At 46.0% G+C, this 26,168-nt stretch overlaps 2 protein-coding genes across 3 annotated transcripts in view; one reads left to right on the top strand and one right to left on the bottom strand.

Annotated features, from left to right (window-relative positions):
- Positions 1 to 16,506, top strand: part of col9a2 (procollagen, type IX, alpha 2) — a 34,984-nt gene extending 18,478 nt beyond the window's left edge. For both annotated transcript variants that reach the window (XM_056417194.1, XM_056417953.1), the window contains 30 exons: positions 490 to 525; positions 635 to 697; positions 2,206 to 2,259; positions 2,498 to 2,533; positions 3,618 to 3,641; positions 3,764 to 3,817; positions 3,908 to 3,961; positions 7,832 to 7,882; positions 7,977 to 8,033; positions 8,145 to 8,198; positions 9,999 to 10,052; positions 10,188 to 10,241; positions 10,729 to 10,782; positions 10,903 to 10,956; positions 11,105 to 11,158; positions 11,232 to 11,285; positions 11,369 to 11,422; positions 12,200 to 12,244; positions 12,364 to 12,417; positions 12,514 to 12,567; positions 12,648 to 12,701; positions 12,783 to 12,854; positions 13,184 to 13,219; positions 13,354 to 13,398; positions 13,805 to 13,837; positions 13,989 to 14,135; positions 14,216 to 14,270; positions 14,415 to 14,603; positions 14,685 to 14,762; positions 15,141 to 16,506. In XM_056417194.1, coding sequence (XP_056273169.1) covers positions 490 to 525; positions 635 to 697; positions 2,206 to 2,259; positions 2,498 to 2,533; positions 3,618 to 3,641; positions 3,764 to 3,817; positions 3,908 to 3,961; positions 7,832 to 7,882; positions 7,977 to 8,033; positions 8,145 to 8,198; positions 9,999 to 10,052; positions 10,188 to 10,241; positions 10,729 to 10,782; positions 10,903 to 10,956; positions 11,105 to 11,158; positions 11,232 to 11,285; positions 11,369 to 11,422; positions 12,200 to 12,244; positions 12,364 to 12,417; positions 12,514 to 12,567; positions 12,648 to 12,701; positions 12,783 to 12,854; positions 13,184 to 13,219; positions 13,354 to 13,398; positions 13,805 to 13,837; positions 13,989 to 14,135; positions 14,216 to 14,270; positions 14,415 to 14,603; positions 14,685 to 14,762; positions 15,141 to 15,346 — 1,929 coding nt within the window. In that variant the 3' untranslated portion in view covers positions 15,347 to 16,506. The remainder of the gene's footprint in view (positions 1 to 489; positions 526 to 634; positions 698 to 2,205; positions 2,260 to 2,497; positions 2,534 to 3,617; positions 3,642 to 3,763; positions 3,818 to 3,907; positions 3,962 to 7,831; positions 7,883 to 7,976; positions 8,034 to 8,144; positions 8,199 to 9,998; positions 10,053 to 10,187; positions 10,242 to 10,728; positions 10,783 to 10,902; positions 10,957 to 11,104; positions 11,159 to 11,231; positions 11,286 to 11,368; positions 11,423 to 12,199; positions 12,245 to 12,363; positions 12,418 to 12,513; positions 12,568 to 12,647; positions 12,702 to 12,782; positions 12,855 to 13,183; positions 13,220 to 13,353; positions 13,399 to 13,804; positions 13,838 to 13,988; positions 14,136 to 14,215; positions 14,271 to 14,414; positions 14,604 to 14,684; positions 14,763 to 15,140) is intronic.
- A 1,166-nt stretch (positions 16,507 to 17,672) lies between these two features.
- col16a1 (collagen, type XVI, alpha 1) overlaps positions 17,673 to 26,168 on the bottom strand; it is a 55,950-nt gene continuing 47,454 nt past the window's right edge. The window contains exons 59-70 of the mRNA XM_056422448.1: positions 25,129 to 25,173; positions 24,866 to 24,919; positions 24,698 to 24,751; positions 24,552 to 24,602; positions 23,503 to 23,592; positions 23,335 to 23,370; positions 23,205 to 23,249; positions 21,050 to 21,244; positions 20,822 to 20,885; positions 20,040 to 20,213; positions 19,888 to 19,965; positions 17,673 to 19,129 (exon numbers count right to left, since the gene is read on the bottom strand). Coding sequence (XP_056278423.1) covers positions 18,936 to 19,129; positions 19,888 to 19,965; positions 20,040 to 20,213; positions 20,822 to 20,885; positions 21,050 to 21,244; positions 23,205 to 23,249; positions 23,335 to 23,370; positions 23,503 to 23,592; positions 24,552 to 24,602; positions 24,698 to 24,751; positions 24,866 to 24,919; positions 25,129 to 25,173 — 1,080 coding nt within the window. The 3' untranslated portion in view covers positions 17,673 to 18,935. The remainder of the gene's footprint in view (positions 19,130 to 19,887; positions 19,966 to 20,039; positions 20,214 to 20,821; positions 20,886 to 21,049; positions 21,245 to 23,204; positions 23,250 to 23,334; positions 23,371 to 23,502; positions 23,593 to 24,551; positions 24,603 to 24,697; positions 24,752 to 24,865; positions 24,920 to 25,128; positions 25,174 to 26,168) is intronic.

Below are 26,168 nucleotides of genomic sequence, written 5' to 3'. Positions count from 1 at the left end.
TGTAAACACCTTTGGTCCAGACTGGGAGGTGTAGCCTGCCCTCAAGTTTCTACACTGGGCTTTCCCCTGTAGGGCCACAGGAAAGGGAGGATGTTCAGGCAGACCCGAAGCACGTTTAGAGCATAATCACTGGTTGAATTATTGAACATGTGTCTCCGCCTGAAGGAACTTCTTCTGCAAGGCCGAGTTGGCAACATCTAAAAAGTGAGTCAAACGGACAATACTAAACAGTACCACAGGAAGAGGAACTTTGAGTCACTCCAGTTCAACGTGTCGGATGCATTTCTGTGAGAACATCCATGGTGAAACGAGGTGTATTGCCACCTGTCAGATGTATCAGTGATGAAGGGCATTATGGTGATAGATAGACCCAGATATGAATGGGTGAGTTGAAAAGGCCACATCTTATATTCCCCATGCCTTACTCCTTCTGGTAAATGGATAAATATCAAATCAGAAAGTCAACATCTCCACTCTGTTTCTCTGCAGGGAGACAAGGGACTACCCGGGCCCCCAGGTGCACTAGTAAGTTTGTTCTGGACTGTTGGATGTTATAATAGAAAACCTTTCACATTTGATTCATCGAGATGGATGTATTGTACGTGACAATAGTGCCTTTGTTCTCTTTATTTAGGGACTAAAAGGAGAGCCGGGAGAGCCCGGTCCTGATGGAGTAGCAGGAAAGAACGGCATTGATGTGAGTAACGTGACTGATGTTGGTATTTGGTGTGTTTGAGACAAAGAATGCACAAAAAAATGGGGAATTACAATGCAATTAGTATAAGCTGTTTACCTAAAGACACGTTCTGAGAGGCTTAAAGGTAAATCAGCTTATTAAGGAAAAGGAAACCTTATGGCTACAAAGGTCAAACAAATGCAATAGCAAGACTGAGCGAGCATCCTCGTACATTAATCAGAATTTTACAGAATTTGTAAAAAGACCGCCAAATACCTTTTTATTTTTCAAATAGATAGTTTCTAAGAATATTTGGAGCCACACATTTTTGCTCTAGTAAAAGTTGAATATGTAAATTGTTTTTGTTCATACTTTACCAACATTGAATTAATGGGATGTTGCACTAAATGAAAGGTTATCATGAATAATATGACAGCAAAATTGAAAGTACAACAGTGAAAAAAGATAATGAGCTCCAACGTTGAGCCTATGATTTGCACATCTAATAATATTTGGAAGCAATTAATGATTTCAAAAACAATCACAAATAAAAGTCCAGATGCTTTATGAAGCAGCATGCGTTTTCAAAATATTACACCTGAAGGAAGCCCACAATAGATGATAAATGTAATAAAATATAGAATGTAACCAAACTCTTCACAGAAGGGTAACTACTCATGATGAAAAAAAAATTATGATTTCATATCAAAGGGAAATGGCATATTCAAAGCATTTCTCATCTCACTGCTCATTTCAAGATGTATAATTAAACACATAATAAAGTTGTACAAGTACTTAAATATACTGTACAGTTGTTGAGTTATTTATTTTATATTGAAGCATATTAGAAATTCCCTCAGTGGGCTGAGTCCCAATTTTCAAAACTATTGCTTTATTGTCAACACAAAGATTACATTTTCTAAAGCTTATTTGACCATTTCATTCATGGACAAGTGCTGCAGGACTGAAGAATAGCTTCCTGGAAACACTGAGGCATTCTAGATGATGACGTTAATACACTTTACGTTTAACCCACGATCCATGGCCAATAACACTGATAACTATTACATCACTCGCTTTGAGGAGGTGGACTTAGAGACAATCAAAGAAGTTTAAAATGACTATTTGTTAAGGAACAAACCTCATACCACTTCAATTGTGATGCCGTTTTTGTTGCTGCTTCATTCTTGGTTGGCAGTGAATCGAGTGAAAATGCCCATTGGTCACATGATAACAGAAGCGCACACACACACACACACACACACACACAACACAAACACACACACATACAGACTCACAAGCATTCCTCAGAGATTTAGCCAGTAATCCGCCCTGGAATCTCAACCTCTGGTTGTTTTCCTAATTACCTTAGAACAGTGTCAGCTTCGATCAAATGTGTGATGAGCTGAATCGTCAAGTCCCATGCAGCCTGTGGAAAGCACATAATCATTTGTATTATAATAATAAAAAATGTTGATATTCATATCGAGCATATCAGCCTGCTAACGTGGCGTTCTGTCTGTCTCCAGGGTTTGATTGGAGCAAAGGGGGATCGAGGTCCCTTTGGGAGCCCGGGGCCTAAGGCAAGTATCTAACCTGAATAGATGATGAGAACAAGTGCACTATTATCATGCTATTATGTGGAAAAGCTTTCATATTTACCAAGGATCACTTTTACAAGAAATAAGCCTCTGGGTCATGTTGCCATCATAGTGTTGAGGATGACCATTAGCCCCTGCTTTTTAGAGTAACTGAGGATAGTGTCTCCTATTTGTGTAAGATCTCTACTAAAGTTATATTTTTATGTTCTGTTTCCTACAGGCTAAACCTGGACCAAGTGGCGAACCTGGACATCCTGTAAGAAAACTTTGTTTTCTATAATTTATCTGCTACTATAAAGTATAATGATTACAAATCTAACATGTTTAATTAATGTCTTATATTTTACATAGTGGTGGAAAACATACTCTGATTCCTTACTAAAGTAAAAGTACTGTTTAAGTGATGTGTTATTAATGTAATAATGTATATATGCAATATATCCATATATTTGTTTTGTATGTAAACTAAAGGTGTAGAAGTGGTATACAACGTACATACCTCATACCTAAGTATTGGACTTGAGTAAATATACTTGCCTATGTATGGCACATTATGACTAACTAGATAACATTCATCGCACAAGGTTGTCATGATACTAAAAATGAGTTATGCTGGGCTGAATTAGACATTGTTTTATGCCCAGTCAGTTTCCTAACAAACACATAGTAACCCAGCTGGTCCTCCTTTTTTCTCCGTGCCTGAAAGCCTGACCAGCTGTGGCCCCTTTTGGATTAAGTTTACCCAGATGTCGCTTATGCCTTCTACAGACGACATGAGCCTTATTTCCACACATTCCCTAATAAAGTCCAAAATGTGCTATCAATGATCCACATTGTACGCACACATTGTCTCTAAATGCAACTGCTGTCGAGCTAATGCAAGGCCAAGCACATCGTCTGTAACGGTCTCCTGCCACTAGGGGGTGCTCGGTGTCCATCTATCAGACGGCATCCTACAAATTCAGTCCAGAGTCATTCAATGTCGTGCTTGAATGCAACACTATTGTTTAAATCCCTTGTTTAGCTTGAACAGGCGTCCTGTCTGGGGGCTATGCTCGTATGCCCAGCTGCCTCACGCTGCACAGACGGGAGATCCTGCCCTGAGGGCTGTTCTCCCTCCAAGAAGGCTTACTGATTCAATTACGTTGTTTATAATTAATCCCAAGCAAAGACGGAGCAAACATAAACTGATTGTGTGATGTGTCTTTGCTCTTCTCTGACACCACTGAATTACCGCTGCCATTATTAATTGGCTTTTCGCAAACGCTAATTGATACTTTGATGGATTGGTTCCACTTGTCGTACAGTAGTTTAACCCCTCGTCCCTTCTGTCTACGCAGGGACCCGGCCTCCTAGGACTGTCTGTAAGTAGCCTGCATGGTATAACACCATGCCTCATCACTTCATGGCTTTGAGGTGTGGGAATACGTGTGTGGCTGCTGGGAAGTCTATGCATTGTTATGGCTCTCTGTGTATCTCTCTCTAGGGCGCTCCAGGGCCAATTGGTCTTCCAGGTGAAATTGGATCATCTGGACCAAAGGTAGGACACCATCTTCCGGTTATTATACTGCCTTCATGACTTACAAGCTACCAGAACTCGCACCTTATTATTTCCATCTGATTCATTTAGGGCATCCTCGGATCACTTGGACCTTCAGGACTTCCTGGACCTCCTGGCAAGCCAGTAAGTGACGACCAAGGGTTGTTAATGGAACAAAGATTCAATTCAATTCAGTTTATTTGTATAGCCCAATTTCACAAATTACAAATTTGTCTCGGAGTGCTTTACAATCTGTACACATAGACATCCCTGCCCCAAAACCTCACATCGGACCAGGAAAAACTCCCAAATAACCCTTCAGGGGGAAAAAAGGGAAGAAACCTGGAGGAGAGCAACAGAGGAGGATCCCTCTCCTAGGATGGACAGATGCAATAGATGTCATGTGTACAGAAGGACAGATTTAGAGTTAAAATACATTCAATGAATATGACAGAGTGTATGAATAGTTCATAGTAGGCATATTCCACGATGGAGACCTCCACGATCCATCAGGCAGATGGCGGTGGGGAGGAGGAGGGCGGAGTCTCAACAGGCCAGTCACGTAGTCATGAGCAGGAATTCCACGACCCAGACGATCCATCAGGCAGATGGGATCTATGCCGTCTCATAGGGTCCGATGACTCCAAGAGTCGTAAAGTGATAAGGACTTCCGGGAGAAAGCAGAGTTAGTAACGTGTGATTGAGAGCGGAAAATTCATGCTTAACGAGAGAAACAAGAGAAGATAGGTACTCAGTGCATCCTAAAACGTCCCCGGCAGCTATAAGCCTATAGCAGCATATCAAGGGGCTGGACCAGGGCAAACCTGATTCAGCCCTAACTATAAGCTCTGTCAAAGAGGAAGGTCTTAAGTCTACTCTTAAACGAGGTGACTGTGTCTGCCTCCCGGACTGAAATTGGAAGCTGGTTCCATAAAAGAGGAGCTTGATAACTAAAGGCTCTGGCTCCCATTCTACTTTTTAAGACTCTAGGAACTACAAGTAGTCCCGCATTTAGTGAGCGTAGCTCTCTAGTGGGGCAATATGGTACGACAAGCTCCTTAAGATATGATGGAGCATCACCAATCAAGGCTTTGTAGGTTAAGAGAAGAATTTTAAAAGTGATTCTTGATTTTACTGGGAGCCAGTGCAGAGCAGCTAGTGCAGGAGTGATGTGATCTCTTTTCTTAGTTTTAGTGAGAACACGAGCTGCAGCATTCTGGATCAACTGGAGGGACCTAAGAGATTTATTAGAGCAGCCTGCTAATAAGGAGTTGCAGTAATCCAGTCTCAAGTAACTAACGCGTGAACCAATTTTTCTGCATCTTTTGAGACAAGATGTGCCTGATTTTGAAATATTACGTAGATGAAAGAATGCAGTCCTTGAGATTTGCTTTACGTGGGAGTTAAAGGACAAGTCGATCAAAGATAACGCCAAGATTCTTTACAGTGGTGTTGGATGCCAGGGCAATGCCGTCTACAGAATCCACATCACCAGATAATTGATCTCTGAGGTGCTCAGGGCCGATTAAAATTACTTCGGTTTTGTCTGAGTTTAACATCAAGAAGTTGCAGGTCATCCATGTTTTTATGTCTTTAAGACATGCTTGAATTTTACAGAGTTGGTTGCTCTCCTCTGGTTTTATCGATAAATATAGTTGAGTGTCATCTGCATAACAATGAAAGTTTATGGAGTGTTTCCTGATAATATTGCCCAAAGGAAGCATGTATAAGGTAAATAAAATTGGTCCAAGCACAGAACCTTGTGGAACTCCGTGATTAACGTTGGTGGTTATCGAGGCGTCATCGTTTACAAATACAAACTGAGATCGATCTGATAAATAGGATTTAAACCAAATTAGTGCCGTGCCTGAAATGCCAATCGACTGCTCCAGTCTCTGTAACAGGATGTCATGGTCAATGGTGTCGAATGCAGCACTAAGGTCTAACAAGACCAGGACAGAGAGGAGTCCTTTATCTGCTGCCATTAAGAGGTCATTTGTAATTTTCACCAGTGCCGTCTCGGTGCTGTGGTGTTTTCTAAATCCTGATTGAAATTTCTCAAATAAACTATTATGATGTAGAAAGTCGCACAACTGATTTGCGACCACTTTCTCAAGGATCTTGGAGAGGAAGGGGAGGTTAGAGATCGGTCTGTAGTTAGCCAATACCTCTGGATCCAGAGTGGGCTTCTTCAGGAGAGGTTTAATAACAGCCACCTTGAAGGAGTGTGGTACGTGGCCTGTTAGCAGAGACACATTGATAATATCTAATAGAGAGCCGCCAATTAAAGGCAAAACGTCTTTAAGCAGCCTCGTCGGGATGGGGTCCAAGAGACAGGTAGACGTGTTCGAAGTAGAAACCGTTGAAAATATGATGTTGGTGTTAAAATACCGAAAGAAAACCTGGGATCAAGAGCTTTTGAGTATCATGTATTTGTAGCAGGGACGGATGAAATAACAAAACCATCCACAAGAACAACTGTAACTATCCCCTGTATCTTGTTACACTGTGCAGGTATCCCTCTTATTTTGTCCACCCTAATAGTCCCACAATATTTTTAGGGTACATTGAAATTGCACAGTAAATATACTTGCATATACATAGATATATAGTTAATTTCTAGTCCGAGTGCGTAACACTTCATATCAACATTCACCCATTCACACACAGCCTTCTGAAGGTAGAGACGTGGTCCACAGCATCTCGCCCGAGGACACGTTGACGTGCAATCTTGTGGAGCCGGGGATCAAACCAACGATCTTCCGATTAGTGTACTTGCTCAATCTTCTGACTCACAGCCCAAGATGGCGGTCATGGCCTGGCTTTCTTCGCTCATGCACCACATCATTTCCCCGAGCTCACCGTTCATGTTTTGAAACTCGACACATGCTATGAAGTATTTCGGTAGCATCAACAGCAATAACAGAAATGATATTCATATTTGAGAGTTTATAAGTTTCAAAAACAATAACTTGGCCATTTCATTTTTTTACTTACATATATACAACAAAGAAACATAAGGATCCCTTAGACTGGGTTTTATTGTGCACTGTGCAACATTGTACCGGACTACAAATTAACTTGTAGTTTCCTTCTGGTGGTCAAACCACACAACTGTTTCTAAATTACATTAAACATAATCTTTAGCATATCTGTAATGTCTTGTTTTATCGGCAGACATATACGCTGATACTAATGCATCTGCAATAAGCTATTCTTGACTAATGCATTACCAGTGAATATAACTGTGCCACTTGGATTAACTCCACCTTAATCCACAGAAAAGATGTCACAGTAAATCATGTCATATCTGAAGAGCTTCTCATTCTGTGAGATTGGTGACATCAGCTGTAAAAAAAAGAGAGCGAGAGATAAATGACCTACCAGGAGCTCAATGGGCTCACTCATGCATATAGTTCCATCAATCTAATTGCAGATTGCTTAAATCATTGAATGGGATTGCAGTGTAGGACTGTGTATCACTTCTGCTAATGCCGATGTTGAAGTGAGCTCCTTTCTACAAAACGAGCAGCAATTAACGCCCTTTTGGAAAGTCCTGTATGATAAGAAAGCTTCGAGCTCCCTGTTGCCGGGACAGCCTCTGACAGACAGCAAGTCATGAAACACCACAAACAGTTTTGAGCGGTTCACTTTCAAGTCTTTTCCCCCCATTGTGTATGTAGTCCCCTGTGTATGAAGACACACTGTGTATGCACACAGGGGACCAAGGAACCAAGGAGGGGAGTGTCTTCATTAAGAGTGATGTTCCCAAAAGCAGGGGAGTGTATTTGTTTAGCTTTAGTGCAGTTCTAGGCTAAATGAACCCCCATTAGATCAGTGGGCTGTCTCATCTGACCGGGGCAGGAATGCATCAGCAGATACAGATACTTTACTCAATCTATAAACGGAGAGAAGGAACGATGGAGGGAGAAAGCGAGAGGGCTGGATCAACTCATGGCAACAGAGGCAACTGACCAGGTGACGTTCCTAATCCATCTACCTCTGTCCATCTAGGGTCCTCCAGGGAAGTTCATTGGTGGAGAAGAGGGAAGTGCAGACTTCCAGGTAAGATCTGATGACATCCACGTTCTTACAAATCAGCTTTGACACAACTTCACTTTTTTTTCATAATCCATATGTTTCCTTCTCCCGACAACAGTGTCCTCTTAACTGTCCAGCAGGACCTAAAGGACCCCAGGGATTGCAGGGCGTCAAGGTGAGAAGTTGACAGGCCCACTGAAGGAATGAGCATACGCTTTTCAACGTCAACGAATGTGCTGTATAACAAAGTTGTCTGACACCCGACTGACTGATCGTCGCCCTTTAGGGACACAAAGGACGTGGCGGTGTTCTCGGAGAGCCTGGCAGCATAGGGAAATCGGTGAGCTGCCCAATCTCACTCCAACAGATTCACACATGCACTCAGACACCCGTACATGTACATGTTGCACACTCACCCACCATTCAGAACGAGCAGAGGTGAGGATTAGTTTTAATGAAGCCCCCCAGAGGCACAGGACTGGCACTAATCTGGCTGCGATTAGTCAGGCCTGGCCCGGGCCCTACAGTGAGCATGTGGTGCGCTAGATGAAAGGGGGTGGTGAGGAGCCAGCTACATGAAGGGAGGATGAGAGAGGCAGAGTCCGCACAGCCCTCTCACCTCTCTGAATTAAGCACCGCTAATGAGCACACAGTGGGCTCCGAGCGAGAGGCTAACCAGACCCCAGGAATTAACCTCTGATCTTCCCACAAAAGCTGCCTTAGACGCTCAAAAACACTCAACAGTTCCTGCGAATCAGACCGCTATTTCAGAAGGTTGCCCAGCGGTGCTGCTCTCATTTTCTTCTTCTTAGCAAGCTTTTGACACCCCCTATAAGCTGTTGGAGCTAAAACACAGATACCATCTATGATAAAGGTGCTTCATCATAGCAAGACCAGAATCACATTTGCTTGCAGACTACTACCAAATAAAACTAGACCAGCTAAAACTGTCGAGTTACCCGAGATTTGGTTTTCCGTTGATTTGATTGGCCTTAAACTGGACAGACATGACATGATGCTGGCGAGGGTCGGAAACGAGATCACTGATCCTGGTAGACCAATATTCAATTCAATTTAATTCAGTTTATTTTGTATAGCCCAAATGAACAAATAAAAAATTGCCTCAGATGGCTTTACAATCTGTACACGGACGACATCCCTGTCCCGGGACCTCACGTCGGATCAGGAAAAACTCCTAAAAAAAAGAAAAAAACCTTTCACGGGGAAAAAAGGGAAGAAACCTTCAGGAGAGCAACAGAGGAGGTTCCCTCTCCAGGACTAATGGACCCTATGAGACGATGAAAATATGAGCAGCATAACATGTTTTTATTTATTCATCATTGTTCATTATTTGTATTTGTTCTTAAAGATGTTGTCAGCGACTCTAATCTAATTTGCGAATTGTCAAATTCAGTGAATCTCTCCTCACAATAGACCTCGCCCAGTAAATGGGAAACAAATAAAGTGGCTCTGACTGAACCACACAAGACGGTTCAAGTCTAATCTTTCTCCACTAATTTAACACGTTTGCTGGATTCATAATTTGTTGTCTGGCTACCTCACAGTGACAACCCAACTCCAGGGAGTCACTGGCCTGGATTAGAGCTAGGTACAGGAAACTCCACCGTGTCTCTTTGTTTGGGTGTAAATGTAAAAGCTTTAGAGGTGTTGGTCGGGCTGTTTGTTGATGTTGTTCTTACCTTCTTTTTCAGTTATTTATGCTAATCTCAGCTAATCACCACCAGCCTGGAGCAATTTAGGGAACAAACACAAGAGATGTTCTCATCTAACTCTTTGAAGGAAACCAAAAGATTGTGTTTCTGAAAATATCCAACTATTCCTTTAATAATACAGATAAACCAGGTTGAACTGGTTGAGTTCCCATAACTTAGTTAGCTTTAGCTGGCTAACTAGCTTGCACTAGATTTGTAACAAGCCTGACCAGCCACGGTCATCAAAGAGCAGTTGAGACATCGGCAGCATCCAGCAGCCGTCGCAGACGAGTTTCACCTCGTTCTTTTCTCTCCGGCGAAGTGTTTCTGGGGTCAAACTCTGTGCACATGTAGCCACAAATCTAAGTTCAAAGCAGCACAGAAAGAGAATAACTATGCAGCTTGTTCTTTTTACTTTTCTCCATCAGGGTCCCAAGGGAGAAGTGGGCATCTCCGGGGAGCAGGGCATCCCAGGGCCTTCGGTATGCAGGAAGTTCTACTTTTTAGTCACTTGGCAAAGTTGGAACAATCGGCTCATCTCGCACGGTTTCATCTCGATGTGACAGAACATAGTATTGTAGCGTTTGCTCTATATCGGGTCTTTGCTTCCTTCTCAGGGTCCGATGGGCCTCAGAGGTTATCCAGGAATGATGGGTCCTAAAGGGGAAGCAGTGAGTACCACCGTTTTTGTCCTGTCTTTAATTTTTTCACAGTCGCAACCAACTTTTTGTTGTGGTCCTCTTTCTCTTTGGGTGCAAGGATGCTCTGATTCTTAGAGGAGCACTAAGGAGGTGCAGCCAGACCTGCCCCCACTCTACCAACATCATCCATTACCCGCAATGGGGACATATGGAAATGATGCTAACACAAATCTCTCCCCTCCTCTAATGAGTTGAGGTTGTCTGGGTCTTTGGTGCCTCCATCTGTAGTTAATGACCCGCTGTAGCCATCCGTCTTACTGTTAACATTAGTCACGTTAGCCAAGTTAGCGCCCCGGCTTAGTGCCAAAGAAAGAGCTGCTGCCTTTCTGTGGAGCTCCCATTAGTAAAGTGAGTTAAACACTAATTACGCTTCTATCGCAATGAAGAGTAGACTACCAAGACTTAGCGTCCGCCCTGATCTGAGGTGATTGATGGCACTTTTTTTGTTTTCCCGTAGGGGCCTCGTGGTTACAAGGGCATCAACGGACATGGAGGCATACCTGGGCCTCCTGTAAGTACACACACACACACACACACACACGCTAGCACACACAAACAGATGTGACTACTCCTCGTGAAACAGGTAGTTTTAGCACCTCAGGCACTCAAAGTCTCTCTCTGTTGTTCGTAGGGTGAGGAGGGGCCCCAGGGTCCACCCGGAGAGGCAGGAGACATGGGAGACAAAGTAGGTGACTCTCGCTGTGTTTCCCCTTGAAGTTTATTCTTAAAGCAGGACAAAAGAAAAGATGAGACGCTTCTCAGAACCTGACGGGAGACGGCGATCCTGATGTGCACGGCATTTACACTGGCGCTGGTTTGGTTGTCCTCTGCAGGGCGGCCGAGGTATCCGGGGCCCACAGGGTGCGGTCGGCAAGAAGGGAGAGAATGTGAGTCAACGCTACACGGTGTCCAGAGAGCGAGCCAAATGAAGTCCACTGACTCCTCTGCCGGCTTTTTCAGGGTCTGCCGGGCATCGATGGAAAAGATGGCACACCTGGTGTTCCAGGGATCAAGGTAAGGGTTACCAGCCGCTACAATGAGGAGGAACTTGAAGCGCAGTACAATCTGACAATGTGTTCTGCTTTGTCATTTTGCAGGGCGGCCCCGGCAAGGATGGAATGCCTGGTCCTCCTGGTTCTCAGGGAGCAGCGGTGAGGGATCCTTCAGTGTTGCACATGCAAATAAGTGTGTTTCTCAAGGCCTGTTGTCACTCGGAACACAGCGGGGGTCAATCTGTTCTCCTCCTCCATTCTACAGCGACTGACCCCAGACAGGGAACAAGCAGCGTGAAGCAGCCTGTACATTTTGGTATATTTTGTTTTCCGGGCACTCATCCAGTCAACAGTGACCCTGTGGCCCAAACTGTTTTAGAATGTAAACCACCTTGAAATAGCATTCTCCCTCCCACCACGAGTGATTTATCACAATCACACCAGTGGGGTATACTCTCTGTGTGTGTGTGTGTGTGTGTGTGTGTGTGTGTGTGGTTGTGTTTGTATGCGTGTCATTCTGACTAATGGGTAATGGAGCATGCGATGCACACTTTGCTGTGTGGTCATTGCAGTGACCTGCTGCAAACTTAAACACCATAACTTATCCTGCTTTATGCAATACTGTAATATACCATCACACACACACACACACACACACACACACATAGAATCACTGCAAGGAAACCTGCTGCCAGGTGTATGCCAGTAGCTGACACTGCAGCTCAGCCTATTTTCATAGTTATTATTATATTATTATATATAGGCATCAGCCTTATTACCACCCACTACAAGCATCCGCATACATTCCAAGCTGCATGTTCAGGTTCATTGTCTGTATTTCAAAATCTGAAATATACCATGGTGTCAAAAACCAGCGACAGATAGAACTTGTTGTTTTCTGTTGAAGAGTTTTCTTTCTTGTTATTCTGTCTGCAGGGACTGCCTGGCAGCCCGGGCTCAAAAGGTGGACCTGGAATTACGGTAGGCCATTTCATATCAGATGTTTAGTTTGACCTTTAGGAGTTTTTAAAACAACGTTCCTGGTTTTAATTTGTTCTACATCCCTAATATCGGTCCTTTCGTTATTCATTGCGTGTCAGGGCGAGTCTGGACCTCGGGGTCACGTTGGCATGTCTGGTTCCCCCGGACCTCTGGTAACACACAACACATGGATCTCTTTCAGTTATTCCACATGTCTTATTATATTGTGCAGTAGAGTGAATAATTGCACTTTAACTGCCTGCTCCTAGGGTGAACCTGGTCTTCCCGGTGAGGGTGGTATGGAAGGAGTTCCTGGACCCACGGTACATATCCATAAATAGCACATGGAAGCATCTCAAAGGCAACGATGAATGAACTCTGACCTTTCCCCCGACGGTTACAGGGAGACAGAGGTCAGCGAGGAGCAGTTGGGCCACAGGGAGTTGTCGGCAAGGCTGTACGTTGCTTCTCTGAATTAGTTTTCATCTCATCTGCAGCTCTACTTCCCTTTATGAATTATTTTAATGTATCCTAACAGGGAAGCAATGGAGAGCGAGGACCAATCGGTGTTCCAGGTGCCCAGGGACTTGGTGGAACCAAGGGAGACAAGGTGTGTGTGTGTGTGTGTGTGTGAGAGTGAAAATGTACATGATTGCCTACATTCAAGCCCATTTCATAAGGAGTGTGTTGCCCCGGCTTGTCCATTGGGGGCAGTGTTTACCTATAAATAAAAGTCATCCACAGGAAGTCGCTGAGCGATATCAATAAGCAATATAAATGATAATCTGAGCATCCTCATCTTCCATGTTTTAGAGCTGAGACAACATCATTCTTTGTGGTGTCGCTGGCTTGAATCAACATTAACTTCTGGTTCTTCTGAGCGTATCACAATCTAGATATGGCCACATTTATATGTTTCCTAAATATCTTTCTTTCCAGGGCTTCCAAGGAAAAGTCGGTTCGACGGGAGACGATGTGAGTTGCCGTTTTGAACCCGGACTGTCAGAAACTTATCTCATGTTGTTCAGCTCCACTGGTGACAAATATGTTGCACTCTCCTTATTCTCTCTGTGCCCTCTCTCTCTCTTTTTTCTCTCCATCGCTTTTAGGGCGACCCCGGTGTTGAGGGATTGGCTGGCGAGAATGGTGAAAAGGTAAAAATCATAACCGCACAACCTAAAGCTGTGTATAAAAACATTTTGTGAACCGCAAAAGTCTCTTAATCTTGGAAATACTCAAACTTGCTGGCTTTAGATAAGAAGGTTTAAACATTTGGCTCCGAAGGCATCAAAGCAAAATGTTGTCGCCGTGCAGAAGTTAAGACGGAGAGGAAGTCCGTTTTTTTTAAATTTGCTTATAAATCCCCCGTTATAGTCCGGATGGCAAATGAGCTCTTTACATGACAGTGAGGCAATGATGCACGCCGGCTCTTTGAAGCAGCTTTCTTCCACATTCATTCACAATATTCATTCTTGTATTTGTGCTCAATGGCCGTCTCTGAGGCAGAGACGCTCGATGGAAGTGATGGATGTGAAATTGACAGTCTGTGTTTGCGGACAGGGTTTGTCTGGTGAGCCCGGGCCCAAAGGACAGGTGAGGCTGTGCTGTGTGGGGATCGGATTACTTTTGTTCCCATCTTTTTTTTTTTTTTTTAATAATTGTTGTCACTCTTATCAATTTACATCCGCCTCTTTCCTTTCCCCTGTGAAAATCCCCCCCTCCGCAACGCCTCCTCTCTTCGCAGCAAGGCATTAGGGGCGACGCCGGACACAATGGCCCCACTGGAGACCCCGGTAAACCTGGAGACCTGGGCCCACTGGGACTGGCGGGTCCTCGGGGACTCAACGGAGAGCGAGGAGTTCCCGGCATGCCGGGCATTCAGGGGCCCACCGTGAGTCCGGCTCGCTGACACTGCGTCATGCCGTTGATGAGTGTCTGTCCCTCTGCTCAGTGTCCTCTTCTTCTCTCCAGGGACGCGATACATCTGACCAGCATATTATCGAAGTGGTGTTGAAGATGTTGCAGGGTGAGCCTCTCGACCTCGTTTGTCCCCTTCCACGTCCGAAGGGGAGATGAGATGAGCTCGTTTCCCAAAGCTGCTTCTCTCTCCCAGCAGTCAGCGGGCCGCGATCAGAGGTGTGTTCATTCTGAAGTCTCTCCCCTGTCACAGAGAGGCTCGCTGCTGTGGCAGTGAGCGCCAAGAGGGCCGTGCTGGGCGGAGCAGGAGTCACGGGATCTCCTGGACCCCCTGGACCCCTGGGGTCATCTGGCCCTCAGGGGCCACATGGCTTACCTGGTGCCCGTGGCGTTCCGGGCATGTTTGGAGGACATGGGCAGATTGGAAACACTGGACTTAAAGGTGGAACTCTACGACAAATAGACAGTTGGATCGTCAGCGTGTTGGGCTACGTTTGAGACCCCCCTTGTGTGTGCTCCCCAGGGAAGAGAGGGGCAAAGGGAGTCCGAGGAGATCCTGGTAAACCCCATCCCGGACAACCAGGACCCCCAGGAATACAAGGTACATATATTTATATAAATACACACACGTATTGTGTAAAATAATGTGTAATACTGAACAATGGTTCAGTTGAGTAACATAAGAAATAGAAGCGTTACAGTTGTTGCCACAGGGTGGGGGTTGGGCTGCATGAATGCATTTTGAAAGCATCATTAACTCCAGCCATCGAGGAGAAGCTCTCGAATGAGAATATAATAGGACTGCAACATTACACGCTAATTCAAACAGTGGAAAACACACTCGCCCTCCCCTGTGCACACAGTTTAAATCTATTCACACACACAGTAGAGACGCTCTCGCCGGCAACTTCAGAGCAATTAGTCCTCTGGAACCCTGGGACTCGGTTCACATCCGCCGCTGCACCCTCACCTCCCACAGGTCCCGCGGGCGTTGACGGCGTGGCTCGGGACGGGAGGCACGGCGAGAGAGGGCCGCAGGGGTCGGCCGGCGAGGCGGGGCACCCCGGTAAGGCGGGCTCGACAGGTCTCCCCGGCTACTGCGAGGCGGCGATGTGTTTAGCCGCGTCGGCATACACATCCCCGAGACTACAGGAAGCGGGAAGAATCAAAGGACCCGGTTTTTAGAGAGCTGCACCGCCATCAGCAGCTCACCTGGGAGAGAGGGCGCCAGTGAAGGAGTGACGGCGCCCTTCTGTCGGACAACATCGAGAACGAAGGGTAGGGGACACAGATAGTGACTGGAGGTATAGCGCCCGCGACTGAAAGTGACAACATGAAGTTTTGACTGGAGGGACACACTCTTAATCTTCACTCTTAATCCCCCCCCATCACCATGACAACAGCAGCTCTCACCCACACCCTTCTGCATTGTGTGTTTTTGGATGATGTCAGTCCCATTCAAATGCCCGGTCCACGCAGTGACAGAGGAACAGGTTTATATTGCATCTCTCCGTCTCCCACCACCGACGAGCTGAGAGCAGCCGAACACCGAGCGCGGTGAAGGGTACACGTCTACTGCCCCGTGGTCATCTCTAAATGGTTTTAAATAGGCAATATTTGGTTTGACAAGTGTAATGACGTTAGATGCCTCTCTTGAGACATAACACCTGATGTCTTAAAAGTGCACAAAAAGGACCAATAAATGATTGAAAGTGACACTCCGTACTGTACCGGATTGTAAAATGTAGCATCCGTAAACTTTAGTGACCCCCTCCCCCAATCCCCGCTTTCCCCAAGTCTCATTTGAGAAACTGACGACTGGCTTGATCTCGTCCGCTTGTTGCCTGGCAACATCATAGCCCAATGGGCACTCCCTTGTCCCACAATGCAGTGCTGTAAATCTTTGTAAATGTGTGTTGATTATGTAGAGAAATGAATGGATTATGAGATGCACCAGCACAAATCATGTGTTACTGAAATCAGCGAGTAATAAAGAATTCGGAGAGAAATATTTACCCGACGAATCAGTCCGAATGTGCTTCCTATGCCACTGCCAATTATCCACACGGTGTCAGCTTTTTAATGACCAATTTATTTTCATCAACAGAATCTGTTTTATTTATTGTTCTTAATATAATCATCTGTTAGGGTTCTCTTTTGGCTGCAGAGGTCAACCCCAACAAATAAAGAGGATCTTTTTATCAAATCCAAAGCTCTTCTGTATCATGTGCAGAATGGAAATGAGTCTCTTTAGTTTCTAATTCTTTTATTTTCATTTCTCCCATTTGAAATCTTTAAAAGTATAAATTTATGCATGTTAATAAAGTCCCATACTTCCAAAGCTGCAGCGTCTCAGCTTTGTTAATGCATCGCAGAATACTCTAAACTAAAAAAGTATCCATACTTTAAAAACGATATGATTTTGCATATTTTTAGTACCAATACTTTGTTAAAAGAGCGCGGGATCAGAGCGCATGCACCGCTCCGTGTCGAGCTGTCTGCGCGCTGCACAGCGCTCTCACAGCGAGCGGCGTCAAGTGGCGGAGCTTTACCGACTGTCTTCGGCTTTTAAAATAAAATACAAAAGATGCCAGAAGTGAAATGTTGAAGTACTTTGTCTCCAATGCAGACAGTCTGTAACGTCTGTAACTCTACAGCTGCTCATCCTGATGAACTCTGTATCATCTGGTCAGATGCTGATAACAGGCCTCATAGTGTAATCATTGCCATGATGGCACCATGTAGTTTCATTCATATTTTGCTGTGGGCTAATACTAATATTACTTCCATTTGTTAAGTGTTGAAAAAGTTGGTAAAAAGTGAACCATACAGATATTTTATTAATTACTATTATAGATAAATATACCAGTATCGTATTTATGGTATATTGTTTTTATGGTATTGTGTCGAAATCTGGTATCGGGTATCCTGGTTTTTATGGCAGGTATGGTAGAGAAGACCGTGACAACCAGGTAGAACAGACTCAGGGAACAGACTCACGGCTCAGCAGAGCACAAGACTTGTTCAAAAAAAGGAAGTTGGTTCATGAATGACCATATTATATATAATGACAATTTATATGTATTACTGCTATTATAGGGCCTGATCACTGACTTTAGTCAGAATGGAGGACCTAATGTTCTTAAAATGTTTATTTTGATGTAGATTTGTGGTCAGAACAATCAAATGACGGTAGTTCATACAACGTGGATGTGGTGTGGTCCCCCCACCCTTCCGTCACCTATTTCACCCCTCATGAGTTTGCAGGTATGCAAATGTGAACCCGAACATTTTCTCTTCCAAATGAAAGCTGTGGGCGTTGGGCCACCTTGGAGAAGCTCCGTCTGTAGTGACTGATGACGAATCAAAGCAAAGAGACGCAACCCGACCCTGAAGGAGAAGCATATCCACGACAAATGAGGCGAAACAAAGACGTGCAAAAGAACTACAAGGAGATGCGGCGTGGCCACAAAGGGAGACGCCAGAGAGACAAAAGAACGAGAGAAGCAGATAATTGCAACTTCAACTTTACTTGAGGCCCCCGTCTATGCTCAGGACCCGATTGTCTCAGAATCCATGGACGAACAACAGCATTTCAATCGTGTTTGACACAGCACCGGTTGACAGTGATAACATGATACAGCTTCTTTCAAAAGTAATGTAATTCAGCTTTAACTTGAACATTTCCCACGGGTTAGTTTGAGGAACACAAGTCTGATTGAACTTGATCGGGATGGTCGTGATTTTAAACTCCAAAGACTTCCACATAAAACAAAAGTACAAAATAAAAACCAAACTATTACAGTAACGTGATGCTCTTTAGAATATGTTCTTCTTGCTTGTGTTGCATTACCGTACCTCTGTTAAAAGGGCTAAATTATTGCTCAATTTAAAATTGCGTTCCTGTTGAAGCGGACAGATGGCTACTACATCTCCTTGTGAATACATGATGAGATGCTTTAAGTGGCTGCACAGCCAAAATACTGAAGATAAAATGGCACAAAATTTACTTTGGCAACAATTAGGAATCAAACAGTTTTCTTTTATAAATAATTATGTCTAACTGAATTATTTGATGTTGAAAGCATACAGACCGTAGACACAAATATCCCTTTGGCTTTTTTGTTGCTTAAAAACAATCAAAACATTTGAGAAAAATAGGTGGCCAGCCATGCGTGTGTCTTGTATGAAATCTGTTTTTAAAAAAGTAGAAAAAGCCACAATATATAAATATAAATATATACAAAACTCTTTAAAAAAGAGCATGGACATGAGTTTTTTTTGACCGTTTCCACAGAACTAAAATACATTTCTTGGGATCATCTTTTCCAAAGCACGAGGACTAAAACATGAGAGTGATTCTGTGAGGAGGGACCGGCGATATAAGAGGAGCAAGCAAAGTGCTACAATAAGTGAACCTCTACCAAGTAAGACGGAGAAAATGAAATACAGACACAAGCATGGCCCCTCCCTCTGGCCCCGCCCTCTGGCCCCGCCCTCTGGGTGTTTGGGGAAGGAGTGAAGCCGTGAGAACAAAGAAGCAAGACCCAGATGAGAGGCGTTGATATCACAATGAATCGGCAATATGGCGACTGAGAAGGATCCCCATGTGCTGCTCTGTCTGCGGGCCTTAAAGCTGGAGTAAACATCTGTACAAGTCAACAACAACAACAACAACAGCTGCTCCTGGATTCACCGGCTGGGCAGAACTTGAAGAACTTGGGTTGACGGTCTTTGGCCTCCGAAGTCTCCTCGCTTCAGCCCCTCTCGGCCCCTACCAAGGGCCCTTCATGGGCGGGCCCTTGGGGCTGTACTCCGGCTGGTGGCTCCTGCAGTCGCCCGGATTGCAGCGGCCGTCATGTCCCTTTGAACCGGGCTGCCCAGGAGAGCCCGAGATCCCAGGAACACCCTGCTGGCCGACGGGACCCGGGGGGCCCATTTTACCGTAGCCTTGGGGGCCCGGGACACCTGGAGGAAGGGTAAAGGAGAGATCGTATGTTCATTTACGCGGCGGACACGCGGTGAGCTTTGGATTCTCATTGTTAGTTTAAATACTACAGCTTCTCACTTTTTCACGTATACACCGAGTTTTCACAAAATGTTTGGTCATGGACATTTGGTTAAAGGTCATGGACAGATCATGGAAAGGTCATGGAGCTCCATTGGTCAGCGTGTGTATGAACCCCGTCACAAACAGAACTGACAGCGCTTTACTCTCCTGACTATTTGTGGTTTAATTGCGTTGGTGAGGGGGCGTGGCTTATCTCTGTTGCTTCGCTCAGTGGAAACATTTCCCGCCATCCGCCACGGAATCATGAACCACTATTTCTACGTGATACTTCTTGTGTGAATGCCACGCGTGGTAACATCTAGCGCCCTGGGGTCAGGGGTCATGACATCACCCGGAGGCGCACACGTGAATGTCACTCCGGCTACGACAGCGGCAGCCAATGAGATTCACCAAGGAGGAGCAGCTCAGCGCCGATTGGCTCTCGCAGCGTTCCGTCTGTCCTCTCCCTCCGCTCTGCGCTCTAGGCGTAATAATCGCGTGACGCAACAAATCGATGATGAAATTCGTTGCCACTATTTTAATCATGGATGAATATTGATTTATTATTGATTGGTTGTTGTTGACTCTCTGCCGGACGTACTTTGGATCTCCTGAATGTTCCACACATGTCAAATGGAGGTAAAGAAGACGCTGACTCAGCATGAGGGGACATTACCGGGGGCTCCTGGGGGTCCTACGTCTCCCATCTCGCCGACACCCTTCTCTCCCTTTTCTCCACGCGGCCCATGGGGTCCTACAGGAAGAGGGCACATGAGGTCATCTCTCTGTGACATCACTCCTGTGACGCTGCGCCGCCCGTCGGCTCACCAGAGGGTCCTTGGCCTCCTGGCCGCCCCTGCCTCCCCATCTGTCCCGGGGATCCCGGAGCACCGGGGTTACCGGGAACACCTGCAGCTCCGGCTTGCCCTGGGGACCCGGGCCGGCCGGGGGAGGCGGCCTCCACGGGGGTCAGCATGCGAGACATGTAGTAGGCCATCCTCTCTGGGGGAGGGGCCAATGCGAGAACACACAACGATCAATGATCAATCATCCTGCAGGAGCAATATCAGGTGTGTGAGAGGAGGAATGCAATAATGCTTATAATACACACTGTACACACACTATACACACTACACACACTGTACATACTACACACTGTACACACACTGTACATACTACACACTGTACACACACTACACACACTGTACACACACTGTACATACTACACACTGTACACATACACACACACACACTGTACATACTACACACTGTACACATACTACACACACACTGTACATACTACACACTGTACATATACTACACACACACTGTACACACACTACATACTACACACTCACTTTAGACACACTACACACTGTACACTGCACACACACTACACATACTACACACTGTACACATACTACACACTGTACACATACTACACGCACACACACTGTACACACACTACATACTACAAACTACACACACTCTGTATACACTGCACACACACTACACTGCACACACAGTACACACACTATACACACTGTACACACACTATACACACACTACACACAGTACACGCACTGTACACATACTGTAGACACACTCACCGTCAAAGATCTTGATGACCTGCTGCCGGATGAAGTTTTTCACTTCGTCATAATTCACAACGGCCTGTTAGAAAAGAAAAGAACAAAGCTCAATCCAGAACGGTCATTTAATGTGACATGTTGTCCAGAGGCAGCCGGAGCGGTCAGCACATCCTGCATCAGCTGGGCTGCTTCAGGTGTGTGTGTGTGTTAAATGATGAGGTCACAGGGTCATAAACTGGATCTCACGTCATTTCCTGGTGACCCTGCGGATCCCGGGATCCCCGAAGAACCGTCCAGACCTGGACTCCCTCTCTCTCCTCGGGGTCCCGCTTGACCAATCATGGGCTGTGCGTCCTTGGAGTGGTAACCTCCACCTCCGGGGAGCCCTGGCCTCCCTCTTTCACCTGCAGGACCCCTCTGACCGGCTGCCCCCGCTTCACCCTGGGATACACACACACACACACAATGTCATAACAAGTAATGTGGCATGCCATGAAGACTAAAGTATGTCATACTAGAATACAATACTAGCATAGTGTAGTATATTATGTCAGAATAAATTAAATGTAGTATTTAACAAAAATGTATCGTGTCACGCCAATATCAGTCCATTCTGAAGAAAGTCTTTATTTTATTTGTTTTAATCGAGCCACTTGGCATTTTTCCAGGAGGAAGGAGAATAGAGGAGGAAAGAGAATAGAGGAGGAAGGAGAACAGAGGAGGAAGGAGAACAGGAGGAAGGAGAACAGAGGAGGAAGGAGAATAGAGGAGGAGGGTGAATAGAGGAGGAAGGAGAACAGAGGAGGAAGGAGAATAGAGGAGGAAGGAGAATAGAGGAGGAAGGAGAACTGAGGAGGAAGGAGAACAGGAGGAAGGAGAACAGGAGGAAGGAGAACAGAGGAGGAAGGAGAATAGAGGAGGAGGGTGAATAGAGGAGGAAGGTGAACAGAGGAGGAAGGAGAACAGAGGAGGAAGGAGAATAGAGGAGGAAGGAGAACAGAGGAGGAAAGAGAATAGAGGAGGAAGGAGAACAGAGGAGGAAGGAGAACTGAGGAGGAAGGAGAATAGAGGAGGAAGGAGAACTGAGGAGGAAGGAGAATAGAGGAGGAAGGAGAACAGAGGAGGAAAGAGAATAGAGGAGGAAGGAGAACAGAGGAGGAAGGAGAACAGAGGAGGAAGGAGAATAGAGGAGGAAGGTGAACAGAGGAGGAAGGAGAACAGAGGAGGAAGGAGAACAGAGGAGGAAGGAGAACAGAGGAGGAAGGAGAATAGAGGAGGAAGGTGAACAGAGGAGGAAGGTGAATAGAGGAGGAAGGAGAACAGGAGGAAGGAGAACAGAGGAGGAAGGAGAATAGAGGAGGAGGGTGAATAGAGGAGGAAGGTGAATAGAGGAGGAAGGAGAACAGAGGAGGAAGGAGAATAGAGGAGGAAGGAGAATAGAGGAGGAAGGAGAACAGAGGAGGAAAGAGAATAGAGGAGGAAGGAGAACAGAGGAGGAAGGAGAACTGAGGAGGAAGGAGAATAGAGGAGGAAGGAGAACAGAGGAGGAAGGAGAACAGAGGAGGAAAGAGAATAGAGGAGGAAGGAGAACAGAGGAGGAAGGAGAACAGAGGAGGAAAGAGAATAGAGGAGGAAGGAGAACAGGAGGAAGGAGAACAGAGGAGGAAGGAGAATAGAGGAGGAAGGTGAACAGAGGAGGAAGGTGAATAGAGGAGGAAGGTGAACAGAGGAGGAAGGAGAACAGAGGAGGAAGGAGAATAGAGGAGGAAGGTGAACAGAGGAGGAAGGTGAATAGAGGAGGAAGGAGAACAGAGGAGGAAGGAGAACAGAAGGAAGGAGAACAGAGGAGGAAGGAGAATAGAGGAGGAGGGTGAATAGAGGAGGAAGGAGAATAGAGGAGGAGGGTGAATAGAGGAGGAAGGAGAACAGAGGAGGAAAGAGAATAGAGGAGGAAGGAGAATAGAGGAGGAAGGAGAACAGAGGAGTCCGCTCTGTCCTCCTCTTCTTTGCAGCTGTAGCCATGACAACGGCTTCCTGTCAGCTTGACAAATGGCCTCATCCAGCGTCTCCCCTTAAGTGTCAGAGCATTGTCCCAGAGACAGAGAAGAACTAGCTCTGCATGCAGTGTGTGTGTGTGTGTGTGTGTGTGTGTGTGTGTGTGTGTGTGTGTGTGTGTGTGTGTGTGTGTGTGTGTGTGTGTGTGTGTGTGTGTGTGTGTGTGTGTGTGTGTGTGTGTGTGTGTGTGTGTGTGTGTGAGGGGCTGGCAGACGGCCGGCTGCCAGCTTGGAGAGGGGGACCGTGAGGTGAGCAGGGGGGAGGAGTCAGAGGGTGAGTGAACGCTGAATCGTGCTCAGCGTTCCCTGAACGCGTCAGAAGGAGGCAGCGCTCCGGACGCTCTTACCTTCTGACCCGCCTGCCCGTTGTCCCCCGGGACGCCGGCCACGCCCTGTCCACACAGACACAGACCCATAATGCATCTCACCTCGTTAATCTCTCTGCATTCGATTTGAACGTCAGTCAACATTACTCACATCTTTACCGTCTCCACCGTCGGTGCCTGGTTCTCCCTAGGAGCGGAAAAACGACAAGTTGAGACACGTGTGTGTGTGTGTGTGTGTGTGTGTGTGTGTGTGTGTGTGTGTGTGTGTGTTTACACGTCTCGGCGACAAATGTGGTGATAACATGTGAGAGCTATTAACCATGGAGCCAGGGTGCCCCGGTTGTCCTGGGGCTCCTCCCATCCCTGGTAGACCCCGTTCACCAGCTTGGCCCTTGTCTCCTTTTATACCCTACAGAAGAGAAAATAGAGAATTTAAACACACACACACTTACACACAAAGATACACACACACACACAGAGATACGGACAGAGACAGACACAAACACAGACACAAACAGACACACACACACACACTTATGGTGTGTTCACACCGGACGCGTCAAAATGTTGACGCGCGTCGAGATTACATGTAAAGTCAATGCACAGCTGCGTATTTTCCAGCGAGCAGCGCGTCAGACGCGTTTGAAGCAGCACGAACAGAGGGTTTGTCGCGGGGCGAACTGAGCGAACAGACGCAGCTCGTCGACGCGCGAGTTGAAATTTCCCAACTCCGGCAGCAAAAACGCGTGAGTCATAGTTGCGTCAGCCAATCAGCGTTGAGCAGCTCCGCTCGTCATCGTCCTGTCGGTTTAGAAAATGGAGGAAAAGATTATTGCCGCCGTTTGTGGGCACCCCGAACTTTATGACACGACTCTTTTTACTTACCGAAACCGGAGCTATAAAGATGAAGCGTGGAAGAAGGTCGAAGAAGCCGTGGGACTACCTGGTAAGTTTTGAATGTATGTATTTGCTTTTATTCTCGCTATTTGTTGTACTTTACTATCAACCAACCGCCGGCATATGTGTTTCATGGCAGAGGAGATCTGCCGCCGGAGGTGGAAAAGTCTCAGAGACACGTATCAAAGAGAGAAGAAGAGAGAGAGCAGCGAGAAGTGCAGTGGGAGTGCAGCTCAGTCCACTAAAAAGTGGAAGGACTCTGCGGTCCTGTGGTTCCTCGAACCATTTATTACTCCGCGTCCGACGCGTCTGGTGTGAACACACTTTTTCCGACGCGCGTGTGAACGCACCATAACACACAGACACACACACACTTACACAAAGATACACACACACAGATACAGACAGACACACACACACACACACACACACAGACAGGCACACACACCGACGCACACACACACTGCTTACCTCTCCTGAGAGCCCAGCGGGTCCTGGGGGCCCAGCGGGTCCTGTGGACCCCTGATGAGAACAGCAAACACACATCGTTAACGGTGACACACTAACAGATGACCGTATGAACCGACCGGGCTCGGCATGAGGGGCGGGGAACCTACGATATGGCCGGAGGGTCCAGGTCGCCCCGGAGCTCCCGGGGTGCCGGGGTCGCCCTGGAAACAGTGACCTTAATGAATCTCCATGGTTACGGTACACTGCTGCTGTGTGAGTGTATGCACAGACGATTGATTTGAGCTTTAATCTTTAATCCAAACACAAACACTCACATCGTGTCCCAGCCTGCCCGGTGGGCCAGGTGGACCTGAAGGTCCAGCCTCCCCCTGAAGGAACGAGAGAGTGATGAACAGATAACGGAGGAGTGGAATGCATCACTCTTCTACTCTTCTACTCGGGGAGACTACAAACAACGAGGTGGCAAAGCAATAAGCCTCCAGAGTTGTGTTATCCGTTTGGTAAAACAACTCCGCCCGACTCACGAGCCCGAGGAGAGCGGGCCGACAAGCGGACAGCGACGAGCCGGGGGACTGACCTTCAGTCCGGGGAAGCCGCCGTGGCCAGTCTTCCCTTTGAATCCCTGAGGAGACGCAGCACAGAGAATGGGATTAGTGCAGTATCAAAAATTCACAAAGTCCAGGCTGCCAAAGAAACCGACGGGCGGCTCTTTGAAATCCTGAACTCCAGCTCTGGGGTAGAACTCAAACTGAGATACAGAGAGCGGGGGAGACGAAGAAAGAAAGAGAAGGGAGAGAGAGAGAGGCAGCGAGTCGTCCTGGTCTTCACCGTCTCAGAATGAGATGGAAAGCTTAGGGGTCGCGTCACAGGTCTTCACCCTCAACTCGACCCAGTCATGACTCCACAGACATGAGTCAGGAGTCACAGTACATGCTAACGTTACGGTTCATATGGACGCACACAGCCGGGACGTGGAAGTCAAAGGTGCAGTTATAGTAAAGGGAACATGGAAAAGATTCAGGTGGCATTTAATGATGCCTTCAGAATCCTGCTCAAGCTTCCGAGATGGACAAGCGCAAGTCAGATGTTTGTGAGCCGGAATGTTCCCACTTTTCAGGATTTTTTTTCACTTTTTGAAGAATTCTATGTATAAATTTAAATGTCGACTAAGTGTCTCAGAGAATGTAGTTATAAAAGCCTTGGCTGAGCCAGCACTGAGTGATACCAGGTATTTGTCTTGTTTCTGGAAGCAATGGAACAGGTGTTTGTTTGTTTTTAATCCCGAGTGACTTTTTGGCTGCAATGGCTGGACCGGTGTCCTCGTATTGTATTGTATTTTATATATTGTTGTTGTATTTGTGTTTGTTGTTCTATGGACCCATGAGTCTGGAATAAAGTAATATAAAGATATATATATATATATATATATATATTTCAAGATATATATATATAAAGATATATATATATATAAAGATATATATATATATAAAGACATATATATATATAAAGACATATATATATATATATATATATAGTCGTGCACAGAAACAACCACGGCTGATGCAAATGGAAATATTGTTCTGGTATCCGGTAATAAAAACCAACGTTGTGGATAAT

The sequence above is a fragment of the Pseudoliparis swirei genome, chromosome 1, assembly GCF_029220125.1.
Source record: "Pseudoliparis swirei isolate HS2019 ecotype Mariana Trench chromosome 1, NWPU_hadal_v1, whole genome shotgun sequence".
Taxonomy (NCBI): Eukaryota; Metazoa; Chordata; class Actinopteri; order Perciformes; family Liparidae; genus Pseudoliparis; species Pseudoliparis swirei.
Note: the sequence above shows the minus strand (reverse complement) of the source record. Positions and strands in the feature narration are given on the sequence as shown.